The sequence below is a fragment of the Orcinus orca genome, chromosome 5, assembly GCF_937001465.1.
Source record: "Orcinus orca chromosome 5, mOrcOrc1.1, whole genome shotgun sequence".
Taxonomy (NCBI): Eukaryota; Metazoa; Chordata; class Mammalia; order Artiodactyla; family Delphinidae; genus Orcinus; species Orcinus orca.
Window position 1 is genome coordinate 76,350,976 of NC_064563.1, and position 26,401 is coordinate 76,377,376.

At 45.8% G+C, this 26,401-nt stretch overlaps 3 protein-coding genes and 1 pseudogene across 4 annotated transcripts in view; 1 reads left to right on the plus strand and 3 right to left on the minus strand.

Annotated features, from left to right (window-relative positions):
* The window catches only part of LOC117196200 (ubiquitin-conjugating enzyme E2 L3-like), a 59,390-nt pseudogene extending 34,556 nt beyond the window's left edge, over nucleotides 1-24,834 (minus strand).
* APOD (apolipoprotein D) overlaps nucleotides 1-24,854 on the minus strand; it is an 86,961-nt gene extending 62,107 nt beyond the window's left edge. The window contains exon 1 of one of the 2 annotated variants that reach the window (XM_004278773.4): nucleotides 24,719-24,854. The gene's annotated coding sequence lies outside the window, so the exon portion shown is untranslated. Of the gene's footprint in view, nucleotides 1-19,624; nucleotides 22,324-24,718 lie in introns of those variants that run through there. The other variant, XM_033403751.2, reaches the window with a different exon arrangement.
* Nucleotides 766-24,851, minus strand: LOC117196201 (small integral membrane protein 29-like). Its single transcript, XM_033403754.2, has 2 exons — nucleotides 24,719-24,851; nucleotides 766-1,627 (listed from the first exon to the last, which is right to left on the minus strand). The coding sequence occupies exon 2, from the start codon at nucleotides 1,503-1,505 to the stop codon at nucleotides 1,185-1,187; it is 321 nt and encodes a 106-aa protein (XP_033259645.1). The 5' UTR covers nucleotides 1,506-1,627; nucleotides 24,719-24,851; the 3' UTR covers nucleotides 766-1,184.
* Nucleotides 24,855-25,236: 382 nt separating the features above from the next.
* BDH1 (3-hydroxybutyrate dehydrogenase 1) overlaps nucleotides 25,237-26,401 on the plus strand; it is a 29,571-nt gene continuing 28,406 nt past the window's right edge. The window contains 3 exon segments of the mRNA XM_049709851.1: nucleotides 25,237-25,370; nucleotides 25,407-25,567; nucleotides 26,009-26,135. Of these exon segments, the coding sequence (XP_049565808.1) occupies nucleotides 25,465-25,567; nucleotides 26,009-26,135 (230 nt within the window). The 5' untranslated portion in view covers nucleotides 25,237-25,370; nucleotides 25,407-25,464.

A 26,401-nucleotide genomic window follows, 5' to 3' on the forward strand; every position in this document is an offset into this window, starting at 1 on the left:
GGGCTGGATGTACACACACACACACACACACACACACACACACACACACACACACAGCGTGAGGCATCTCACAGTGGAGGATGGAGCGGGGGTGGGAAAAGAAGGGGCAGCTATGAACTAGGGGCTGGGTACCATCTTTGGTGCAGAAGTCTGAGGAGTGTAAGAAGTCTAAACCTGAACCTGGCCTTTCAGATTATGAATGAGATATATTAGTTAAGGTAAGAGAAAAAAAATATTTGATGGTTTACTTGTAGTTTGTTCGTTGCATTTGTATTGTTGCTTTAACCCTGCAAATGTTAAGGGCGGGTCACTTCCAAGTTTTTAATCTCTGCTAAGCTTTTGGGGTGGGGCAGGGGGGAATGGTATATGCGATGGGCATGTCTTTAAAATTAGTAATGATGAGCACATTTACATGTTTCTCAGCCATTTTTCTCTGTGAACTACCATTTTATATCTTTGCTCCTTTCTTCTTTTTTCTTTTCTTTCTCTCTTCCTTTTTCTTTCTATCTTTATCTTATTTATTTGTAAATGTTCTCTTGTGTATTAAGGTAATTAGCTCTTTGTTACCTGTGCTGCATATGTGTTCTCTCTTTTTGTCATTTATCTTTTGAATTTGTTTAGGGTATTTTTTTTTTTGCCAGTGTTTAAACATTTTCTGCTTTCATATGTATCTATCATTTTTCTTCTTTTCTCCTCTTTCTTTTTAATGGCTGTTGTTTACATGTTATTTATATGTTTTTCCAAAACCTATCTTACTCTAAGATCTTCTTTTCCACAAAATGCTTTATTTACAAAACATATATACTGAATATTATACATCAGGCCCTATCACCATGGAAACGACTCCAAAGCAAAGGCAGGGAGGGCTAGCGAAAGTGATGCCCGTAGAAAGGGCAGAGCTCTGTCTCTTGGCCAGCCTTCCACTTCAGAAGGAAAACTTCCCATTAGCACCTGGGAGCGTGTGGTGGGCTTAAAGCCCACAAAGATTGAAGGCCTAGAGGGGAGTGAGGTGAAGGTGGGGACTGGTTGCTCTGCTGGGGCTTATGAAACAGATGCTGCTGGGAACGGGTGGAAGGAGGAATGGACACCCAGAATCCGGCAGGGGACGCTGGATGAGTGCAAGCTGGAGGGGAAGCAGCAGCTCACAGGGTCTTGGGCGTTTCAGGCCCAGAAAGTTCTGAAGATCAGGGTAAGGGGGTCAGGTCGTGTCTTGACACCAGCAAGAGCATTTGCTTGAGCTGGTAGTCACTCTGCCAGCCATGTACCACCTTTCCCACGCCAGAGAGGAGCTCCTGCTCAACCTTGTGTAGCTTCTCAGCAGGGCTGTAGCTGCACACGGCAAGCAGGTGATGATGAAGCCGATCCACCTGCTTTTTCTTCTGGACATACATTACCACAGCCCCTACTGCCCCAGCCAGGGTGATGAGGAAGAAAGGCTCCCACACACGGCCCCCCATGGAGTCACTGTTGACCTGGGGGGGCATTGGGACTGCGGTGTTACTCATGACATCAGCAGCCAGAGGACTGGGTAGTCAGCGTGGGAAATAGTGCCTCCGGAGGGCGCCCCCACTGGGCTCCCTTCCGCCACTGCAGCCCCAACAAGAATGCCCTGGGTTGGCTCCTGGACCTAAGATAAACAAAACAAAAAACTACATATGCTTTTTCCCCCAGCAAATTTGGACACATACACTGCCTCTTGAGCCAGTCAAAGATCAGCTTCAGAGAGAAGAGATGGAAGGCAGAACAGAAAAAAATATTTGAAGAAATAATGGCCAAATTTTTCCCAAATTGGATAAAAACTATAAACTCACAGATCCAATAAGTTCAATCAACTCCAAAGCATAAGAAACATGAAGAAAACTACACCAAGGAACATCATAATCAAATTGCTCAAAATCAATGATAAAGAGAAAATCTTAAAAGTGGCCAAAGGGAGAATGAATGCAGGATGACAGCAGATTTCCCACTGAAAAAAAATGCAAGCAAGACAGCAGGGGAGCATCTTTAAAGCACTGCATGAAAAAAAATCAAACCTGTTAACTAGAATTCCATAACCAGCACAAGTATCCTTCTAAACAGAGGTGAAGTAAAGGTTTTGTTTTCAGACATACGAAAGCTTCAGGAATTCATTACCAGCAGACCTGCACTACAGGAAAGGTTAAGAGGTCCTTTAGGCAGAAGGAAAATGATACCAGGTGGAAATACGGATCGACACAGAGAAATGAAGAGCAGCCACATGGGTAAATATCGAAAATCTTTTTCCTTATTATCTAAATCTCTTTAAAAGACAATCGAACGTTTAAATAAAAATAAGAACAATGTAGTGTAGGTTTTACAGCGTATGTAGAGGAAAATGTAAATAACACAGCAGAAAGTTCAGGAGGGGAGAAATTAAAATAGACTACTGTATGGTTCTTATATGTGTATTATATCACTTGAAGGTAAATCGTGCTAAGTTAAAGATATACACTATCAACCTTAAAGCAGCCTCTCCTTAGCCTTTCAGTTTACTTTCTACCAACTAGGCACGTTAATTTAGCGATCACCTATTTTTACTTGGAAAAAAAAAAGAACTTTTGTAAACAGGTAAATGTAATGTTTGAGCTATCTTCCCACCAACTTGCACTGTCATTGGGGTCATCGATACAGTCCTGTAACAGCTAACTCACAATGTAAAGGCAGTGTTTATTTACTGACATCAGGAACTAAAAATGGGCAACTCATTTTGCTTCAGGTTTAATTCTTTTTATCTCCTTGTTTCTCTTGTTTTTTTTCTGTCTGTTTTTCCCACATAGGGGATTACAGAATCTCAGCCCTCTGGGAGATGAGTGGCTTCCAGTAGGTGAAGTGTTGGCTCAGGTGTCTGAGTTCTATTTGTGGGGCTGGAGAGACCCTGGAAGCAGGAACAGCCTGAAAGTCATGGGTGAAGGTAGAAGGTCCCAGGGAACAGACCAGGTGGTGTGAACTGCTCACTGGGGCTAACGGCAGAACAGCCAGACATATCAGGCTGAAGATTTAATTGTGGTTTGGATTCTCACTAATATGCCTCCTGCTCTTGTCAAGATCACCAATGACCTCCATGTGTTACATTCAGTGGTCAACTCCCAGCCTCATGTTTTGACCTATCAGCAGCCTTGGAAGGCTGATCGCTTCTGCCTCTTTAACATATTTCGTTCACCTGGCTTCCGGCGGATCGCTCTTTCCTGGCTCTTCTCCTACCTCCTGCCTGCTCTTTCTTCATCTCCTCTGCCGGTTCCTTCTCTCCTCCCTGACTTTTAAATATCAGAGGGTCTCAGGGTTCAAATCTAGGGCCACTTCTTTTCTCTATCCACATTCATTCCCTTAGTGATTTAACCCAGCTTCAGGAATTTATTTTTTTCCAGCCCAGATTTCTTCCAGACTGCATTCCATACTCCACCTCTCCCTTTGGGTATGTAAGCATCTCAATATTCACATGTTCAAAACTGAACTCTAATCTTCCACTTAAAATCTGCTCTCAAATTTCCCCCCTCATCTCAGTTAATGAAACTACATCCTTCCAGTTATTCGGGACAAAATCCTCAGTCATCTTTGACATCTTTCTCTCTCTTACCCTTACATCACATCTGGTAGCAAATCCTGCAGACTTTATCTTCAGAACATTCGGGATCAGGCCACTCCTCACATCTCTGCCGCTACCAGCCTGGTCCGAGCCGCCATCATCTCTCTCCTACATCATTCCAACTGGCTCCTAACTGGTCTCCCTGCTTCCATCCTTGACGGACTTCAGTCTATTCTCAAATGGCAGTCAGGAATTCTTTCAAAATCCAGAATAAGTCATGTTACTCCTCTTCTCAAAATCTTCCAGTGCTCGCATCCCACCCAATAAAGCCAAAGTCCAACGTCCCCTGTAATCTGGCCCCAGCTCCCTCTGACTGCAACCCCACCCCCTTCTCTTCCTCTCATTGGCTCTGCTCCAGCTACCCCGGCCTCCTCGACCTCCCTGTGCGCCCCGAACTCACTGCACATGCTCACGCCTCTCTTGCCCTTGCTGTTCTCTCTGTGCAGTTGCTATTCCCCCAGCAAGGCAGAGTTACTCTTGAGCTAATGGAGTGGAAGCTTCCCGCCCTTCACTTCCACAGGCCTCTCTAAGGCCCGCACCTACTTTTATACTGATAATTTTATTAAAAAGGGTCTCAAAATTGTATAAACATCAGGTCCACAAACCTTGGATCTACTCCTGTTCCCCAGACATCTGCATGGATTGCTACTTTACCTACCTCAAGTCTTTGTTCAAATATCACCTTTGGAATGAAACTATTTAAATTGTACCTCCCTCTCTTCCTGTCTGGCAACTACGCATCCTCTTTTCCTACTTTATGTTTTTCCTTAGCACTTATCACCCTTGGCAATACCAAAATTTGTTTATCTTGTTTATTATCTGTGTCCCTCACTAGGATTTAAGCTCCATGAGAGCAGGGATTTTTATGTGCTTTGCTCCCAGGCATATCCCTGGTGCCTAGAGCAAATGGTAGCACTCAGAAATGTTTTTTGTTGAATGAGTAAAGCTCAATTTTTGGAGTGAGGGGGTGGAATAAGCTAATTTGTATTTGTGGACTCAAAAAGAAAGGCGGCAGCACCATGGAAGGAGGACAGAGGTAGGAGGAATGGAAAGACAGGTGGCTCTGCTTTCATCCAGGGCCTGACCCTACAAGGTTGGTGTTTGGTCTGGATGTGCTGAGGCCGATAGGGTGTGGATATTCTGTGAGGGGCAGATACCTAAAGGCAGGAAGAGGTTTGAGGGCCCATTTCTGCTCCATTGCCTCTAAGGCACCTCCCCATGGAAAGATGCTCCACTTCTGAGTCCCTCTGTTTCAGAGACTTCTCCCATGATAAGAAGTCCCTCTTCCCCAGTAATGCCCCAGGGGCACTTACTAGCCCCAGGGGATCACTAAACACCTAAAAGGAATGGGGTTGAATGGAAGAAAAGATAAAGAAAGGGTGTCAACATTAGATATAAAGGATAGGTAAGATTATCCTGAAGACAGGAAAATAAGACACAGAGGGGAAGTCCAAGACAGGTCAGAGTGGACTTGGTCATGGGTCAAGGTGCATGGCTCTGGACAAATGCCATGAACCGTGCAAGAGTGCTCAGGGCTCAGCAGAGAGTGGTACAGGCTGTGTGGTGTAGGAGCCAGGAGGCTTGGTGGTGGCAGGAAGCACAGGTGCATCTTGCAGGAGATGCCAAGACCTAAATGTCCTGCCAGTTGTCCCTACCACCAAAGACCCATCATCAGCTGACCTGTATCTTTGAGAAGATCACTGCCTTTCTAAGGCAGTCATTTGGCCTGGGTCTGAATCGCTGGCAGAGTCTTACTGATATTTGAGGGAGTATTTATTTACCTAAAATGTTCAGGGATACACTGTTGGATGATAATATTTAATTAACCATCAACTCAACATACAGCTTAATTCTTTCTCAGTTAAGTAGAGAGCTCCACCTCTAGCCAGTTTGGTTCATTGCAGTTTCTCATAAGCGCTGGAACCACTGTTGGGAAGGGTGCTGGACTCTTTCCTGGCTCTCAGGCTTGTGTGCCCTGAATCACAGGTCTTGGGAGCTTAAAAGGGCAGTGAAGGAGTCAGGAGGGCATCACACTGGATAAAAATGTTGGAACATGAGAGCTCTGAGCAATCTTCAGTATTACCCAAGCCTGCCTTATCATTCTATTATGCAGAGATGGAGGTCCAGGGAGGAGAGGTTGTAAAGTCACATGGCAAGATAGTGGTAGAAACTGGATGCTGGTGTTTTGACTGTAAGGTGTTCAGACCTGCTACCTTGCTAATTTCTTATAAAATTGGAGTTCCGGGACTTCCCTGGTTGTCCAGTGGTTAAGAATCCGAGTTCCAATGCCAGGGATGCGGGTTCAATCCCTGGTTGGGGAACTAAGATCCCACATGCCGTGGAGCAACTAAGCCCGTGTGCCACAACTACTGAGCTCGCACACCTCAACTAGAGAGCCCGCATGCTGCAAACTACAGAGCCGACGTGCTCTGGAACCCGTGCGCCACAAATACAGAGCCCAGCGCCCTGGAGCCCGAGCGCCACAACTAGAGAGAAACCCAGGCACCACAAGGAAGAGCCCACGTGCCGCAACGAAGATCCCACATGCTGCAACTAAGACCTGACACAGCCAAAAATAAATAAGTAAATAAATGCTCTTTAAAAAAAAAAGCAGGCTTAAAAAAAATTTCAGTGGATTCATGATATACACATTGTTCTGTACCCTGATCTTTTTCATACTACAATACATCCTGGATCTCTTTCCTTGTCTTTACATATATTTGATGTCAGTCTTTTTAGTGGTTGCACAGTGTTCCATGGTTGAAAATCATAGTAGTAAGTGCTTGTTTGGTTGTAAGTGACTGAATGCCAGCCAGAATTAGTTTAAGCAAGAAGGAGAATTGAGCATAATACCAGCATGTCTCCGGAAATACATGAGAAAGAGGGACAACTGGAGACAGGGCAGGACTCTCTCACCTTCTCTGTTTTTAGGTCTTCTCTGTGTTTCAGCGTCACTACTCTGTTCATACTTCCTGTGGCCCGACCAGTGTATTTGTTGGGTTCATGGGGCAGAAATGCAGCTTTTGGGAGAACTCCCCAACTACCTCCTGAGGTTAATATTTTACATCTTTAGACTGGCTCTCCTTCTTACTTCCAGTTCCAAAATTTCAGAGAAGGGCTCCGATTGGCCTGCCATGGATCAGGTGAGCACCATAAATCAATCAGCTGTGGCCAGGAAAGCAGACTTGTTCTAGCAAGAATCATGTTTCAGGGGATGGAGAAGGCCAGGACATGAGGAAGCATGATCCCAGAAAAGCAGCCATTTGGGGTAGACAATATTTTGGGAATAGGTGGACCATAATTTATTTAAAATTCCATTATTAGGTTATTTCCCATTTTTGTTTTTCTGTTACAAATAATGTTGCATCAAATAGTCGTGTATGCACATCTTTGTGAAGTATGTTAGTGTTTTTGTAGAATAGAGTCCTAGAATGGAATTGCTGACTCGAGGGGCATCATGCATGCTGCCAAATTATTTTCAAAAATGATTGTAACTTTCATACCTGCTAGCAGTGTGTAAGGGTGCTGCCTCCATGTGTCTTTCCAATCTTTTAATTTTCACCAATGTGATTGATTAAAAATATATTTATTTTTGACTTGTATTTTAAATATTGATTATCATACCTGAGTATATATTCTTATGTTTATTAGCCATTTGATTTTCTTTATTGTGATTTATTTACCCTTTGTGTATTTTTTCAACAAGATTATTTATCTTTTTCTTGTTCATATGTAGGAGCACTTTATATGTTGTGGATTTTTAGCCCTTATCTGTTATATATGTTGCAAGTGTTTTCTCTAAGCCAGTGATTTGAATGGTGGCTATCCTTGTATAAAAGTTTAAATTTTTAAGTTTCTAATCTTTTAGTCTTTTCCTTTATGTCTCCTGGGCAACATGTTGGGGTTAGGAAATCCTTTTCCAACCTCAAGATTATAGAAATAGTCTCATATTTCCTTCCAGTATTTTTATAGTTTCAGTTTTCATTTTTAGATATTTAATCTACTTTCATTTTTATGTGTGTGGTATATACATACATAATTGTCCCTATACCATTAAATAATTCATCTTTTTTGATTGACAGTGCTACTCTTATTGTATATTAAACTTCCATTAATTTGTGGTTCTGTTTCTGGACTGCTTATTTGTTCCATTAATCTACTTTTTTAATTCATGCATCAGCACCATACTTTTCTAACCAGCTTAGCTTTGTAGTATGTTTTGATCTTATGAGGCATTTTTCAAAATTTTCCTGATTAATTCAGAATCAGTTGGTCAAGTTCTCCCTCCCCGCCTCTGCCTTCCCCTGAACCAAAACAGTATTGAATTCTAGATAAATGTGGGGGAAAGATCCATCTTTATGATACTGCCTTCCTAACTGGAAACATGGTCTGTCCCCTCATTTTTCTGTCCATCTTTCATCATTCTCAGTAAAGACATACGGTTGTTTTTTTTTTTTTTTATAAAGACTTTGCATTTTCCTGTTGTCTACAAGTAATCATAGTTTTTATTGTATTGTGATTCTCAGGATTTTTTTTTAACATTAAATTTTCTAAATGGGAAAGCTTTTAATTTTCTTCCTATATTTGTCTTATATTCAGCCAAGTTACTGAACCTGTTATTATTTCCATAATATCCTAAATATTCTAGATTAATAATTATAGTGCCTGGAGTAATGGTAGTTTTGACTCCTTTTATTTAAATTTTTTCTTTTTCTTGCCTTTCAGCCTCACCTTTGAGGTATCTGGACGTGGTTTCTCTCTTTGGGACATGATGCTGAGACTCTGCCTTTCAGCTGCAACCCCTCAAGCATGGGTGGAGTTCTATTATTATTTGTGTGTGTGGGAGGGGGACTCATCCCCTGAGTCAGCCTCTACTTATCAGAATACACTCTCTCTGCAAGCATGGCTTTCACCCTTCTCTGTTGTGGCTGCCGCAGCCTCACATCTTACAGGAAAATGAGCATTCAAGTAAAAACCTCTAAGGATGACCTGGTTTTCCTGAAGGCCAGTAAACAAATGGGCCACATCACAGCTCACTTCTTTTCACACTGCCAGTTCTGCCTTTCCTTCTAGCTTGGTCAAAACTGGAAGGCTGGGCTGTTCCGTCTGCTGTTCTTTTGTTTCCAGCTCACCCCATATGCCTTTGTGCATCCTCTCATGTCCCGTGCTTTCCTTGGCTCTTCTCTAATTGACCCACTAGGACCCCAACATATGTCTTCCTTCCTGCACCACCCCAGACTCGATCCAGTGATGGGAGAGAAGAACTAGCATGCTGGGGCCAGTAAACTGAATTCCTCCTGCATAGGAGGCTGGCTGCAGAACCTGGTGAAATGGGAGGGATGAAGAAGCAAGGACAGAAACACTTGGTCTGCCTCAAGTAGTCTCCAGCTATGAGGAAACATTGTACTAGGATCACCCAGAGATACCCCAGCTGGCCAGGGTCCCCTGAAAAAAGACATGTTGCTGCGTTAGTTGTGTAACCTTAAGAACACACCTATCATCACCCAGCCAATCTTCCATGAATCAGAGGGATGCTGCAAACACCATGGAATTCAAGAATGAAGCTTCCTAGTGTCCACTTCCTCACCCTGCCCCCAGCCACTCTTCAGCCTCACCTCTTCAGACGCTCTTCATTTTTTAAAAAAATTGAAGTATAGTTGATTTAGAGTGTTGTTAGTTTCTGGTGTACAACAAAGTGATTCGGTTAGTGATTCAGTTCTATTCTTTTTCAGATTCTTTTCCATTTAGGTTATTACTATATTGAATATAGTTCCCTGTGCTATACAGTAGGATCTTGTTTTTTTTATTTATTTTATATAAAGTAGTGTTTATCTGTTTATCCCAAGCTTCTAATTTATCCCTCCCTGTTCCCTTTCCACTCTGGTAACGATAAGTTTGTTTTCTATGTCTGTGAGTCTGCTTCTGTTTTGTAAATAAGTTCATTTGTATCATTTTTCAGATTCCACATATAAGTGATATCATATGATATTTGTTTTTCTCTGTCTGACTTACTTCCCTTAGTATGATAATCTCTAGGTCCAGCCATGTTACTGCAAATGGCATTATTTCATTCCTTTTATGGCTGAGTAGTATTCCATATTGTGTGTGCGTGTGTTTGTGCGTGTATCACATCTTCTTTATCCATTCATTTGTCGATGGACATTTAGGTTGCTTCCATGTCTTGGCTTTTGTGAATCGTGACGCTATGAACATTGTGGTGCATGTATTTTTTGAATTAGCAGACTCTCTTCATTTCTACAAGCTCCTCCTCCAAACGTTTGGCCACTGGCTTGGGTCACAGCTTCCTGTCCAATTCTGTATCCCCATCCTGAGTCAGGGCCTTTCGAACTGATCTGCCTTTGGGCATATCCCAAGACCCCTAGCTGGAGCTGCCCTAGAGGGCAGTCTGATAGCCAGTACCTGACAACCTGGTCCTTCTCTGACTTCTCCCACAGTCTCCTGCAGCACCGGCCACAGGTGGCTGGACCAAGCAGGCTGGATGTGAGGGATGAAGGGGAGGACATCTGGGGGAATCTCGGGTTTTTGGCTTGGGTGACTGGGAAGGAGAGAGAAGGGAGAGGAAAGAATGTGAGGGGCTGAAGGAAACACGTCTGAGGAAACACCTCTGAGGAAAATGGCTAACGACAGAACTGTAGAAAATAGTGAAAGAAGAGGAATCACATGAAAAGTAATTGTGCTCCTTTTTATTTGAGATTTTCTCTTTTTTCCAATTAATAATATGTTGTATACTGGGGGGTGCTTGGGAAGGCCCCATTGTTCACAGTCTCTTCCGAGGCTAACACCCCACAATTTGAGACTCATTTGTTTGGGTCTTGAAGGCTTTTTGGTCTTTGAGGCTCTTTTATGAAAAGCTAATATGCCTCCAGAGGCTGTGATTACCCAGTGCCCTCTGAACAGAGGCCAGTGAATATGGACCAAACTTCCCTGACTGTCCCAACGCTTATCCTTCTCCTGCCTACTGCCCACATGCCCCATGCCACAGTGCAACTCCCTGTGGCCACAGCTATTCCCAGACATGCTTGCCTTTTTCACACCTAAGGGACAAAATATTTGCTCTTCCTTATGTCTGGTGTATCCTTCCCCATCTCAGTCTGTCCAAATTCCACCTATGTAGTAGGTAGAATCACCTGTATAGTATGCCTACCAAGAATGTCTAGCCAGGATCCAATCATGAGGAAATGATCAAACAAATCCAGATTTGGGATATTTTACAAAACAACTAGCCTGAACTCATCAAACTGTCAATGTGATGAAAGACCCTCCCCTCCAAAAAAGAAAAGGCAGGGTATTGTTTTAGATTAAAGGAAACTAAAGAGACATGATAACTAAATGTAAGCCATGGTCCTTGATTAAGGGAAAAAACTATAAAACTATAAAGGACATTATTGGGATAATTGAAGGAATTTGAGTATAGATTAATTAAATCATATTATTGTTATCAATATTAAATTTCTTGAATGTGACAATAGTGTCATGACTGTGTGGGAGAATTGCCTTGTTCTTTTGAGATACATGCTGAAATATTTGGGAGTGATGTGTTATGATGTCTGCAATGTATATTCAAATGACTCAGCAAAGTGTATATGTGTATGTGTATGCGTATATATATAGAGAAGAAGGAAATGTGACAAACTGTTAACAATTGGTGAATCTAGATTATCGCTATATGGGTGTTCATCATACTCTTCCTTCATTTTTTTTGTGTGTTTAAACTTTTTCAAAATAAAAATTCGGAGGAAAAAATATCCTACCTATTTTATAATCTGAGATCCAAGGCAGTCACCTCCTCCATGAAGCCTGTTCACTGGCCCCAATCTGAAGGAATAGCTCCCTCTTCCATCCTTCCAGAGCCTCATGGTTTTGCCTGTTAGAGCACCTGGCCCAAGCCACCCTGGAGTGGAGTAAGCTGAGGAAGTGTCTGTCTGTCCACCCCACAGAGATCTCAGGGGATGGAGAGGGTGAAAAGCAAGCTTTGCCATGTCCCGCCTTGGCCTGGGACCAACCCTCCTACCTCTGGCCTGTGCTCCAGGCTCCTGAGCAAGGCCCCTCCCTGCTCCTGTTGACTTCTGCCCTCCCAAACAGAAAGAGGGACCAATCCTAGAATAAAGGGATCTATTTCAATGCTGTATCAGGGTCCAATCAGGGAAGCAGACCACTTTGAGTGGGTGTATTAGTCAGCATTCTCCTGAGGAACAAACCAACAGGCTGTATATGGATGTTAAGAGAGAGAGAGGGCTTCCCTGGTGGCGCAGTGGTTGAGAGTCCGCCTGCCGATGCAGGGGACACGGGTTCGTGCCGCGGTCCGGGAAGATCCCACATGCCGTGGAGCGGCTGGGCCCGTGAGCCATGGCCGCTGAGCCTGCGCGTCCGGAGCCTGTGCTTCGCAACAGGAGAGGCCACAACAGTGAGAGGCCCGCGTACCGCAAAAAAAAAAAAAAAAAAAAAAGAGAGAGAGAGACACACACACAGAGAGAGATTGATTTTAAGGAGTTGGCTCACGTGTAGAGACTTGGCAAGTCCAAAATCTAGGTTATGCTGGCAAGGTAGAGACACAGGGAGGAGTTGCAATTTGAGCCAGAGGTAGTCTGCCAGCAGAATTCCTTCTGCTTCTGAGGAGGTCAGTCTTTCTCTAAGGCCTTCATTTGGTTGGATGAGGCCCACCCACATTATGGAGGATAATTTGCTTTACTCAAAGTCCACCAATTTAAATGTTAATCTCATTCAAAAACAATTTCACAGAGACATTTGGGATAATGTTTGACCAAATATATGGGCACTGTGGCCTAGCCAAGTTGACACATAAAATTAACCATCACAGGGCTTCCCTGGTGGTGCAGTGGTTAAGAATCTGCCTGCCAATGCAGGGGACACGTTCGATCCCTGGTCTGGGAAGATCCCACATGCTGCGGAGCAACGAATCCCATGTGCCACAACTACTGAGCCTGCGCTCTAGAGCCTGTGGGCCACAATTACTGAGCCCGCGTGCCACAGCTACTGAAGCCCACGTGCCTAGAGCCCGTGCTCCGCAACAAGAGAAGCCACTGCAATGAGAAGCCTGCGTACTGCAACGAAGAGTAGCCCCTGCTCGCCGCAACTAGAGAAAGCCCGTGCGCAGCAATGGAGACCCAACACAGCAATAAATTTTTTTTTAAATTAAGTAATTTTAAAAAATAAAATTAACCATCACAGTTCACTCCTTGTCAACTTGGCACCCATATACATCTCCTTAGACCATACTTATTCTCCAAATAAAGACAATAACAAGGTCATAATTCAAACTACATGATACAACTCTCCTGTATACAACTAAAAATGCACTAACACTTTCCCCGAAAGAGGACACAGAGTCCTTAGGTGATGTTCACTCTTCTTGATGTCCCATAACTTAAATACTATGATGTGAAGTTAACAATACTATGATATATGAGTCAAAGTATCTCATGTTACATGATAAGGGGATAAGAGAGAAAAGAAAGGAAAGATATTACACACACACATATTCATAACAAAATAAGAAATACTCATGACAATTACAGTCCTTGTTCTGCAACTGGTCACATGGTTGTACCTGGTATTTATAATTACTTTTTGCCACTGCCCATTCCATGTTCCCTTTGCCCTCGGCAGGTCATGGTTCTTTACCATGTATGGGTGGGGTGACCCAAACTTTATTTATGAAGAGTCTAGACCATTAGTAGTACTGCCTGAATTCAGCTGTTGTAACTTTCCATTGACTTTAATTACAAAGTATGGTAATACTAAGAAACACCCTGAAGGGATCTCCTGTATTGCATAGATACTCTTCCTCACCTGACTGTGATGTTTAAGAGGTATGTTTTGGCCCTACCTTCTTGCAGCTGACCCTGTCCAGAGCAATCTTACAATCTTTCTCAGGTCCCGAGTCTGGGTTGTGCTCAGGGCACTCTCTGGATAGTTCTCATTCTGTTCAGGCCAGTTCCTATGCTCATTTATGCCCACACATCCTGGCAGGGAGAGCTCACCATGGAGTCAGCTGGAGCTGCCCTTTGGCATCATTTTTTCTCATGCATCCCTAGGCAGTGGCATCCACCCTTGACCCTCCACTTGTCAGAGGGCCGAACTCACAGACATTTTAAGCTCAAAACAAAGTTATGAAGCTGAACTTTGCCTATTCAGCGACAAACACACAAACATCAGAACTCTAAATATTGTATTTTATCAGTAGTTGGCCTTGCTTATCATATGAATGTGAGAGTTTCCCTTCCCAGCTAAAGACAAGCATTGAAATAATACACGTAAAGCCTGGAAGAGGTTTCCAGGGGTGTCTATTACATCTTATCAACTGAGAATTAAGAGGATTCCAGGTGTATCTGGCTTGTATCTTGCCTGGACCTGCGTGCTGATAGTGCTGAGGGAGCCTTGCTACAGCTGGCCAAGGTGAGCAAATGCTGAGCGTGTAGACTCTCGGCAGAAGGAAAACCTTCCAGTCTTGGGAGGAGCCTGGTGTGAGGGGAGGGCTTTGGGGAGGAACAAATAGGCCTTTTTTTTGGTGAGCTTTTAAAATTAATTTATTTCAGAACAAAGGTAATTATAAAGTGAAATTCTCTCGTGAGCAACATAGAAATATTATTCTGTGTTCATTAATTTCTAGATATTATATATTGGTCTTGTCTCAAATTTTACTGTTAGAGAAATTGCTAGCAAGAGGATATCCTTGGGCCATTTGTGTTGAAAAGAAAATAAGACTAGCAAAGTGAATCTGAAGTATAACCTTCTCAACAAATAGACCTTTGGAAAGAGGTACTGGCAACCCAAAAGTGGGAAGCAGCAGCTTTGTAATTTGATTTCCCTTTTGAAATAATAGGCTCTGTCACTGGTAGCAACAAGCAGAAAATATAAATAATACACATTCATTGGGGAAAAAAATGAAAAGATATTAATCAAAATAAGCATGTGGTTTTAAAAACATTTATATTAACTATACATATTAACTATTATTTAAAAAATAGATTTGAAGTTCAGAAAATTAAATCAGCTTTAAGGGTTGAGAATTTTGTCCCATATTTTTGTCTTTCAAAGTTTATAAGTCCAATTAGGACCTATAATTTCTTTCCCTAGTTGAGTGCATCAGATCTTGGCTTCTGTACTGTACTCACCGAAAGGAACTTCAATGTAACAAAGCAATTCCAGCTTCTGTTAGGATTACTCACAAAACAATGCCCAACTGGTTATAAAAAATTCTGTACTCCAAATAGCCTTATAAACTGGAATTTTTATCCGTTTTGTCAAAGCAAGAACCTTAGAACAGTTGGCGATGTGCTAAAAGAAAGTCTTTGGAGTGGGACAGACTTGTGCGCACTCTGTCTCTGCCACTTCCTAGCTGTGTTGCTGTGGGCAATTATTTGACCTCTCTGGGCCTCAACTTCCTCAGATGGAAAATGGGGATATTCTTAGGTCACTTTTAGGACTGCTGCAGAGATTAAGTGAAAAAATGCACACAAAGCACTTGGCATAGTGTTTGGTACGCAGCGATCAGTCATTAGCTGCTAAATTGTATTACTTGAAGACAGAGACCCCGCACTGGGTTATCACTGCATCCTCAACACAAAGCACAATGCCTGGGATCTAAGGGCTTGATCAAGGTAAGCTGCACAAAGGAAGGGGTTTCATGCAGTGCTGTAGCTTGGGGTGGATGGGCAGAGGTGGGGACACACTTGTTTTTTTATTTCCTCATACTTTTCCCTCTTCAAAGGTCCCAATTACCTCAAAATAACTTTGGTTAAATTTCCAAACTACTCCCCCCTCTGCAATACACACACAAAAAGAAAAAAACCCACAACTCTGTGGCTTAAACAAACAATCATTTTAATTAAATACATTAGAGTCAAGAGGCAGAAAGGGAGTGGGGATGTGGGTGTCCGATACACCCCTTTATTTCCCCATAAGGTCCAAGCCCTCGTTCTACTTGCTCAGTCACTGCAGGGAGAAGGTTGGGCCTCCACTTCTCATCCATGGGCAAAATTCAGTGTTATGGTCATGTTAGGATCCAGGGCTCTTCAGCACACAAGATTCTGAGCATCACAGTTTGTTTAGAATAGTACATTGGGCTTTTTCGTTCCTTCACTGTAAATTATAGAAAAAGCTACTTGACACTTCTAAAATTCTGCAGATTAAGGACATGATTTCTAGCCAAAAAAAAAAAAAATTTTTTTTTTTTAAAGAAAATTCAGTTGCATTAAACAAACGGAAGACCTGTAGTGTTTGGGATGGTAAATGGTGTTGTGATTCTCTACCCCCCAGTAGAACTCAGCACAGAGCACTGCACTCGTGGGCTCCTGGAGGGTTCCCACGTGGCTGGCTAAGGGCAGGATTTAACTTGCACCATCTGGTGTTAGACACAACACTGAAGACAGAGAAGAGCAGGGGTATTCAGAGATGGGGCAGGGCCAGATCTAGCAGAGGAGGGCTGGGGCCTAGGAAGATGAATGATTAGTCTGATCTGGGATTCAAGAAGGGTGTGAGCTAGGAGGCAATTAGGAGCTGATAGAAGGACAGGAGCAAACACTGTGGCTCTCTGGACAGGGGTCTGTTTCAAGGGGGAACCCAGACTAAGCCAATGGTTAATCCAAAAGAGGCATCTCAGCCCACCTTTCAAGGTCCTTCTCAGCAAACCTTTCCCAAGTCTGCTAATGAGTAATCCATTAGGAGGGGGATCTGTTGAGGGGACTTCATTCTGAGAGTCTTTCAGGATGCTACCTTTCTACAGATCCTGTCCTGAAGCCTCACCAGAGCTCCCACTACACTTACAAGTCCCTCTTTTAGAAGACTTACAGGGCTTCTAAGGATTCATTTAGCTTATGTACATGTCTCATTTCCCTTCTTGAAGGCTGGGACTAAGGGCTCTTTCCTCCCAAACCTAGCTTAGTAATTTGCAACAGCACCCTCTTGGTATTGAAATGAGATGAAGTGTGCTAGGTGCCAAAGACCCTGGCCTGAGACCTTGTATCTGGGCAGAGGAACTGCTTTTACAGCAGGGGCAAGGGGGAAAGGGAGGGCAAAAAAGAGACGTATTCTGGGCACATGCTGTGTTGGGAGTGAGCTGGGTCCCACCCTGTCTCTGCTTCCATGTTCAACCCCAGAGCTGAAAGTTTCTCGTTTCAAGGTCAGCAAACAGGACCTACCTTGGAAGGAGGGAAAACATTTAAGGTAAGGCCGAGAATGGCTTTGTCCAATGCTAACCTAGACCCAGCCCTTCAGCTGGCCCTGTCTCCTGGGAGTCTCTGATACTTCCTGCCTGCCTCTGAGAGTTTATTAATGATGCCCTAAAGGGCAGGGCAGCAGGGCAATAAAAAGAGCAACAGCTCAAACAGAACAAATGGATTCCTCATTAGCAGACTTGGGAAAGGTCTGCTGAGAATGACCCCGAAAGTTGGGCTGAGATGCCTCTGGGGTTTTTTGGGGTTTTTGGGGTCTTCTTTGTGTGTGTGTGGTTTTTAATTTATTTTATTCAAGTATAGTTGATTTACAATGTTGTTAATTTCTACTGTTCAGCAAAGTGATTCAGTTGTACATATATATACATTCTTTTTCATATTCTTTTCCATTATGGTTTATCACAGAATATTGAATATAGTTCCCTGTTGAGATGACTCTTTTGGATTAACCATTGGCTTAGTCTGGGTTCCCCCCTCACCCCAAAACAAACTCTGAACAAGAACTTGTTCAGAGTGCATCCTACCTTCATGATACAGGTAGTTTATTTTGGGAATGAATCCCGAGGAACAGGAGTGGAGGAGTTGGAAGAGTCAAACAGTCAAGACAGGAAAGAGAAAAGCGATCCAAGGGTGCATTATTGAGCTGATCAAGTTGGGCACTACTGTGGGCAGCCAGGGGTCTATCATCTTAGGTGCTGTACAAAACGTACCTTGGAACTGCCCACTGGAAGAACGAAAAGGGTGGCATAGTTCTCCACCAGCTCCTGTCTGCCTTGGTCAAACGTCGTCCTAGGACCTGTTAATTCCTTTGCACTTCCAAGTTTATGCATGTGTCAAAATGGGCTTCGGCTTCCTGTAGGGGGCCCAGGCTGCAGTGACAGAGAAGCCCCGAGTGGGGAAGATACCAGGTACAGCTGAGGCAAGGTGCTCTCAGGTTTCACCTGTATGCAGCTGGTTGCCAGAGCAAAACTGGAATAAAAAGTGGGGCTGGGAAGGTGTGAGGTCAGCCACAGGTGGAGTCGGATATAACCGTAGACAGATCAACTGTCCTGTCCTTGTCTTTCATGAATAGAACTTTATTTCCATTAATTCTCAGTCCAAAGTCAGGATCTATGGTTTTCCTAGTGGAAATATTAACTCTTCCTTTAGTTAACTGCTTTTCTAGCAATGCATAACCCTCAAAGTGTAACCTGGTGACCCAATATAAGGATTTGTTATGGCTATGGCATGCTGTAACAGTGACTATTCTGAACCACAGCGCTGATGCAAGCTTGAGTCGGTCTGTGAAATGGGTACGGAGAACCAAGTGCATCCTACCTTCATGATTCTCCTGGTCTTCAAAGCTCTACATGCCAGGAGCCAGAGATAAGGAAGATACAGCCTCAGCCCTCAAGAAGCTCACGTAACGGAGCTGACAGGTTTCTTTAAAGCCCCATCAGGCCCTTCCTTCCTTCCTGTTTTCATCTGCCTGGTCCCTTTCCAATCAGCCCTTCTCTATAATTTGACCTAAACATAGCTCTGCCACTAATTTGCCCTGATAGGTTCCTTCTCCTCAGCCGGTTTCTCATCCTGGAAACTTGGCAGGGGAGCCTGATCTGTGACAGATTGGCCTCCGATGTTCCGTTGTTGAAACTCTGGGAAGCTGTGCTATTCTTAAATTATTTTTTAAAATCGTAGGAAGAAAATTTTAAATAAATTTCATCTGACCAAAAGACAAATTTAAAAACAAACCAACAAACCAACCCACCCCAATAAGCTCCAAAGACAGCAAGTAGGCGTAGGACCTGGAACGGCGCCTCAACCTCACCAGGTTTTCTCACTTCCTGGAGCGGCACCTCCACCTCCCTACCCGCAACCCGCTGGGTAATATCGTTCTCCGCTCGTTCCAGAACCAGGATGGCGGTGGAGGAGATCAGAGCGCGGTTTAGACCTAAAATGGGCGGCAGTGGGTTAATCCCGGGCCGGGCGCCTAGCGAATAGGAATACCCTCTGCGGGAGGAGGGCCAGGCCTGACGCCGCAAGGCGAAGGAGGCGGCACAGAGGCTCCACGCCCCTGCGCGCCAGCCGTCGGGCTCCGCCCCGCGCAGCCCTACGGAGCAAAGCCCCTGTGCGCAGGCGCACCCCGGCAGCTGAGGCTGGAGGCCGCAGGAGTGGGAGCCAGTAAGGCGCTTCGAGAAGGAAACGGCGGTAGCGCCCGGTGGTACAAGAGGCGAGCGCGGGTACCTGCGAACGCACCAGCTGAGCCCTCAGCAGCTGGAGCCCCCGCGCCAGTTTGGTTTGGGGTAAGAGGAGGGGTCCGCATCTCTGAAGCTCGGGCGTGATGAGCCGGCGCCCCCCTAAACCGGCGTGATGCTCGGTTTGGTTTGGACTTGCGCTGCCCTTTACTCGGGTCGCGGGGATGCGAGTGGAAAAGGGGGCACCAAGTCCTGTAGGCTGGGCCCTGCGGCCGCGGCCGAAGTAACGATGTAAAGATGGACCGATCCCGCCCAGAGCCTTCTCAACCCCAGGTGATCCTTATCATCCGCCCTCCTGGGGCTTCCGTCCGTGCTCTGGGAGCCCAGCCTGACGTTTGTTATTCAGAAAATGTGCTTGTCAGGGGGAGGCCTAGGTTGAACACGCGGCCCCGAGTCTCCCAGGTGAAACCCTCAACACTTATCCTTCTCTGCCGCCGCATTTTACAGAAGACGAGCCCAGCCCCGAGAAGGGAAGAAACCGGCCCAAGGTCACATCGTAGTCAGAGGCCGAGCCAGGACCGAAGCCAGTAGCCCTGCCTTCTAGCCTGAGATCTAGGCACTGCACCCTTACTCACCTCATCTCTCTGGTTGTTCCCTCATCCCTCGTCCTCCTGCCGCGTCCTCCACGAGGCTCTGTTCTCGGGGACTTGGTTGGGGGGGAGGGGGAGTGCTTCCTCCCCTTAAGCTGCGCCCTCGGGAAGGATGCTGGACAGCAGTCAGGCCGCCGGTCCAGTTTCCTTGAGCAGGAGCTGAGCCGGCTGTTACTGGTGGACCGCAGAGGCCGCAGGACCGGGGGAGGAGGAGGACCGAGCAAGTTGGGGGCGCCGCGGGAGCAGGCCGGAGATGCTGGGTTGGTGGTGGGCCCGCGGCCGGGGAAGGCCCGGAGCCTCTGCGGCTCACAGGTGCGGGAACAGCTCAACTTGGTCGGGGCGGTGCGGTCTCAGCCAATGGGAGCGTGGCTCGGGCCGAGCCCCCTCGGCTCCCAGCCTCTGGTCTGCCGGAAGGGGCTGCGGCCCTGCGATTGACCCGGACGCGGGGCTGCCGGCGCGCTGGGCGAGTTGGCGCCGGCGAGTCTCTGGCGTCCCCCGTCTCTGACAGGGCGTCCCTGTCAGAGACAGAGACCCGGGCGGTCTGCGCCCTGCTGGGGGAGGGTTTGGAGCCGCGCGGGACGTTGAGCTCATTTGAGCTCTGCGTGGTGTTTTCCAACCAGTCTGCCAAAATCTGCCCAGAGTCATCTGATACAAAGTTCCCGTCTAACCCTGCCAGGGGTTACAGAGGCACACGTTTCGGTACGGTGGGCTTCCGGCTGCCAGGATCCTTTATGACGCATCAAATATCCTAGCACTTTCTACCAGAGCGTTGCAGCCCGGCCGTGCCCAGGGCATATACCCGTGGCGGGCGAGGAAGCTGAACTTTGAAATGAGTGTAGCTCGCATAGTCTCTCAATACACATTTACAGAGTGGCTGCTTCCTGTCAGACACCAGAGTAGTCATTTTGGATGAGCCGGAGGTCAATGAAACAATCCAGGTTGAGACTGGTGGTCAGATGGCGGAGCGGGGTGCTGTGAATGGTTATAAGCAGAAATACCTCTAATACTACCCGGCCTAGGTTAAGTGCTATTTCAGAGGCACATAAGGAAGCAGTGAAAATGCAAATATGGAGCGCGGCGTCTTAACCACTGACCTGCTAGGGAAGTCCCGCAACAAGAGATTGTTTTTTGATTTAGGGGATCAGGAAAGGTTTCTTGAAGGAGGTTATTTGAATCAGTTAGGGCTTAGTGGATGAGGGAGACCTCAGATTTGGTATAGGATGAGCAAGGCACAAAAATTGGAAAGTACAGGGCGTATTGAGAGATGGTGGCAAATGGTATAATGAGTAGATGAGAGAAGTATAGTTGGAGATATGACTTGGAGGGGCCCGCTGAGGACCAGGATGCTGGGCTTGTACGCTCTGATTTGAAATGTGGTAAGCGCTTATGAATAGGATGGCTCCTTAAACCGTCAGTTGTACTAATGTCATTTTTTTACATGGCACGAAAAATCTTGGAAATATCGTTGATTCTTCCTTCCTTCATAGCCTACATTTAATTGGTCAGTAAATCACAGTGGGCTTTACCTTCAAAACACAGCCAGACTCTGACCACATCTAATTAGCTCCATGGTTTCCACCGGGGCTGGCAGCCCTTTTATATATGTCCAGGGAGTACCTCTTCACATTTTGCTGGAGTTCTGCAGTGCACAACCTGCATGGCTGTACGTTATGGTCCTGGGTTACTGCCATAGCTTCTAAATGGTCTCCCTGCTTCTGCCCTTGTCCATCCTCAGTCTATTCTTAACCCAGTGAGAGTTATCATTTTAAAATATAAGCCTGATATGGTATTCCTCTGCTGAAAACTCTCTTAAGTCATTCAAATATTATGTGCCTACTGTGTACAGGTCTGACTTGAATTTGGTAGGCAAGCCCTGTTCTCCTAGGGATGGAATGCCTGCTTAACCTGGTGGTTGTAATTATGGCCATTTTGATAGCTCTGGTAACACTTTCTCTTGGGGAAGGACAGATGTTTCCTTGACAGAAGTGGAGAGGGAGAGGCTCCTGTTCCTGTTATCATTATGAGGTCTACAGTGTGGCATTCTCAGAATATCAGGCAAGCTTAAGAATTAATGATAATGATCTACAGAAAGAACCTGCTTTCAGTGTGTTTTCACCAATATTGTTTTGGCTGCAACTAACAGAAACATTAAACGTGCTTAAATCAACACAGAGAATAAAGACATCACATGCCTTACAGAGCTGAAGACAGGAGGGCAGCTGGGTCTCGGGAGCAGGAGGCTCTGTTGCTGCTTTTTTCTCTCTTCTTCACTTCCATCTCTGCTTCTTTCTACATGTGTGCCTGACTCCTTTCTCTCTTTGCAGATTGGCTTTCTCCATCTCTCTCTCTGGCTTCAGGCTCAAGTGTCGCATAGCTGCCCACCCCCCTCCTCCCAACTCCAGCAACCAGATCACATGTCTCTGCCCCACAGAGGCTGCTTTGCATTCTTTCACAGTGCCAGGGGACAGACCGATGGATTCATCTGGTGTCAGGTGTCTCTCCCTGACCCACTCTTCCATGGCCAGAGGGTGGGGGGGAGGGTCTCACTGTACAACTACAGCTGCAGAGGCCAAATCCTGTGGGCAATAGGCAAGTCTGAAAGGGACAGGGATCAGCTGAGCAAGACAGACACCCGAAAGATGGCAATTGCTGAGAGTGTGGTGTGTTCTCTGAAGAGAAATGGCGATCCTAAGTCTAATCTGGTGGCTAGGCGATCCTAAGTCTAATCTGGTGGCTAGTGTCTGTCAGACTAATCCAAGTGTCTGCATTAGGTTTGCCTTCGCTGAACTGGGCTATAAAGTTAAATCCTTGGCTTTTATTGAAGGTCCCTGTTAGAGGCAGCTATATAAAAGTCACTTCTGCATTTACGATAAAATGGTAGTGGGAACGTCACCTACAATATCATTTGGTGTTCCTGTATAATGTCTTTAGACTTTCGTTTCAGAATAGTTATCTCTCTAAGGGATAATAGGCATCTTATGTGAATAAGGATTTAAAACTTGTCAGGTTTCCTTTTTGCATGGCCTCAAGGAAGCCTCCAATAACTGTAGTTAACACGTATAGCTGAGCTGAGCTGAGCTGGAACTTCTAGGCAAGATTATGCTAAGTGATCAGAAGGGAAATAGCCAAAGGATAATAGACATCTATTTGGTAAGAGATCTCAAACTCCAATGCCCACAATGTCCAGGCAGTTAACAGAGGTGGTGGGTAGGCTTGAGATAGTAAGTGACAACTTTTTGTTATTGAGTTCAAGCATAAAATAGCTGCCTCGTTACGTTGCCTTTTAAAACACTAGGCAGGCCAAACAAAATAGCCAAGTAGAGTATGTTGGAAACTGGCTGCCAGTTGTCAGACCTTGGAGTCTCTCACACAGGTTACGGGCTTTGAGCGCCTCAGTGTGGCATCCCTACACAGGATGGTTCTTAGCTTAAACCCAGCTCACCCTCCCCAGTGAAACAGGACCTCCCTCTGCCACTTGGTAGTACCAAGGCCCTTCCAGACTTCATGTCCAGAAACTTGAATTCTCTTTCCTGCCTAAGTCCTGCCTCCTGAATTCCTATTTGCTGCCGATGCCCTGCCTCTTCTGAGGATGTCAGTACTGGGAATGTTTGCCACTTGCAGGGGAGACCTTGACCCTGACCCACAGGAATGCAGCCAGCTGTGTCTTCTGCAAGATAGTCCTGTCAGAATGCAGCAAGTGAGCCCAGCATCAAGACAAGGATGCACACAGGTTTTTTTTTTTTCTTTTGGAGAGGGGATGCTTTCCGTGGGCTACACGTGGGTTTTGCACTGACAATGGAAAGGAGGTGCCCTTGAGAACAGACCTAAGTGTTCTTAGAGTTCGAAAAATTTCTCCCAGATTCCAGAATAATACGTGAACATCTTGATTTTGCAACAGTATCATATAAATTTGGTCACACTGGAGCAGCTAATTGAATCCAAAGCTAAAGAGGTGGTCCCCGCCCTCACAGGGGCTCTGCCTGTCCCCTTGCAGCACCCGCCTCCCACGGCCATTTCTGTTTCCAAACCAAAAGGCAACCGAGTGGCATTTCAAGTTTGAGAAACTAATGTTTATAGAGACTAAAGCCCAGCACAAGACATTAAGATGACAAACAGCCCTGAAGAGTACAGGAATTCCACTGCCTATAGCATTGTGTTTGGGGTGAAAATAGCAACATATTTAAGGAATGTAAAAAAGTAGTAGAAGAAAAAGATATCTAAAATTCTAGCATTGTGTATATGAGAGATTACATTGTGAATAGTGCATTATTAAAGGGGCTGAGTTTTCATGCAATTTAAGCTATTTTGACACCAGTGCTTTTAGATATTGCTGACTCGAAGGAAAATAAAATTAAAAGCAGCTCTCTGTTTGGAGAAACATTGAGGCAAACACTGAGGCATTCTGTGCCACAGGCATTGAGCAGAAGGGATGGAAAGCGCTTGAATTACAGACGACTGGATTTTAAATCACCCAGTGGTGGTGACCTCAGACTCCAGTCCTGGAGGGAGGAGGCAGAGATGTCTGTGCTCAGCCAGCCGGTCAGTACGTGGGAGGGGTGTGGGGCACCCACAGCATGGGTCTGTGCCTTCCATGAAGGGCCAGTCTGTGTGTGGGGATGGGGGTGAGGTTCGAGCACACAGCTCATGCCCACTCAGCAGGGACTCACTGAGTGCCTCCTTTGTGTCAGGTTCTTCCAGGCATGGGGGATTCAGTGGTGACTAAGATGGACAAGGTGCCTGGCCTCACTGAGCTTATGATCTAGAAGGGGGAGATAAGTAAAGAAACAAGGGAATCTTGGATTGAAGGGCAATCTTATGGAGAGCAACCCCTGTGTGTTGCATGGGGGACTGGGCAGCCTCTCTGAAGTCAGAAGGGTCCAAAGGACTCAGCCCTCTATAGAGAGGAAAGGCAAGGTCCACGGCCCTGAGGCGAGAAAGAGCTCCGTGTATGTTCAGAAGGTCAGCGTGGCTACAGAGCAGTGAGCACAGGGGAGGGGGTACCGGATAGGAAGGGAGGCAGAGGCCAGCTCCAAAAAGGCATGGAGAGGAGGCTTTTAGTCAAGGGAGTCACATACGTACCTGACTGGTGTTGGAAAGACCTTTCTGGCTGCAGTGCTGAGACTGGAGTGTGGCGAGTCGGGGCCGGAGCGGGAGCAAGAGCCTACTGCACAGTCCAGGAAGGATCACGCAAGACAAAAGAGCCCTATTTGTTTTCCTCTCCTGAAGATTAAACAGATGAAACACCGCCACCTACCTTCCGCAGTAAATACTGTGGTTGTTGGCTAGTTAGTGAACTTACCACAGACCCACTGGCGCAGGTGACTGGTGGTCAGATTAGGGACCGCAGCAAAATGGCAGGGGAGGAGCTGCCTCTCAGGCAGAACCTTGTTACTGTTAAGGGCAGTATAACAAACCACAGGCAGGTGTGCAAAGAGAGACTAGGGCGGTTCCCCAGGAAAAGAGCAACAGCTCCCAGGGCTGGAATTGCCTTGCTCAGCTCCCTCCCTACCTCCCTTTCCTTCCCTTAGGCCAGGAGGGATCACTAGAGGGGAATTAACCAGAACAGGAGGACAACTAATGCACACACCCATCTACAACTCATAATGCGAAGCTAGTCACTATGCTGAGTAGCCTTACTGACACATGGCCTTGCTGCAACAAGTTTGATTTAATGTGGGAAGGGAGTGGTAGGGTGGTGGGAGAGACAGTGTGTGTGTGTGTGTGTGTGTGTGTGTGTGTGTGTGTGTGTGTGTGTGTTTTAATTTAGGTTGATTAGAGTGTGTCTCATTTTGTAGCTTCAGTCTCCATGCTATGATGAGTTACTGATGAATTCAGCCCCAGAGCTGGACCCTGTGCATGGTGGGGTGGAGAAAGGTGGAGAGCTGAATCCAAAGATACCTGGCCCAGGGCTGAAAAAGCTGCCTGGAGGCATGTGGGCAAATTGAGATGGATGTTTTGCTGGATATGGGGAACACTGAGAATGGGACTCATGGAGCTGGAATCCCTGAGGGGGTGGGACCCTGGGTGCCCCAGTGGTTGCTGCACAGCCTAGTTTGAGGGTCACTGGTCACTGGTGCTACACCCTCCTCATGCTACAAAAGCGTGATGACTCACCCAGGGTTACCCTATGAGTGGGTGGCACAGCTGGAACCAGAACCCAGGTTTCTAGATGTCCCAGCCTCCTGACTTTTCATCACATGAGGCTGTAGCTTGAGAGGAGGGTGGCAGGCGGGGACTGCCTGGTGCCTTGACTGGACCTGGGTCAAACAGAGCCCACTTTAACTTTCACAACCTGGAAGGAAAATGGCCCCTTCTGCCTAAACTCCTGAAGACAGCAACACAATGCTGAGGACACATTTTGTGTTTCAGAACCCACCCGGAGGAGCCTGGCCATTCTGCCTCTCGTGGCCACTGTGCTGACTGCCCGCTTCTCCAGACCCCTGTCACAGCTCCCGAGGAAAACCCTGAATTTCTCTGATAGAGTAAATGGAGCAAGGTAAGAAAATGAAGGGTGGAGGTGACCTTGAGGGTTACACTTTCTGGGCAAAGCAGAGCTCTTCACACATAATAAGTCTTGACTCTCAAAGGTGTCCCTCAATACCCGCTGTCCACCAGCAAAGGACACTCAGAGGTGTTGTCGGAAGACAGAGACCTTCCCATGTCACACAAGGCACCGAAGAATATCTTTCATCAGATTTTTGTTTTAAACTTTTTATTTTGAAGTAACTCTACACTTATACAAAAGTTGTAAAAATAGTACAA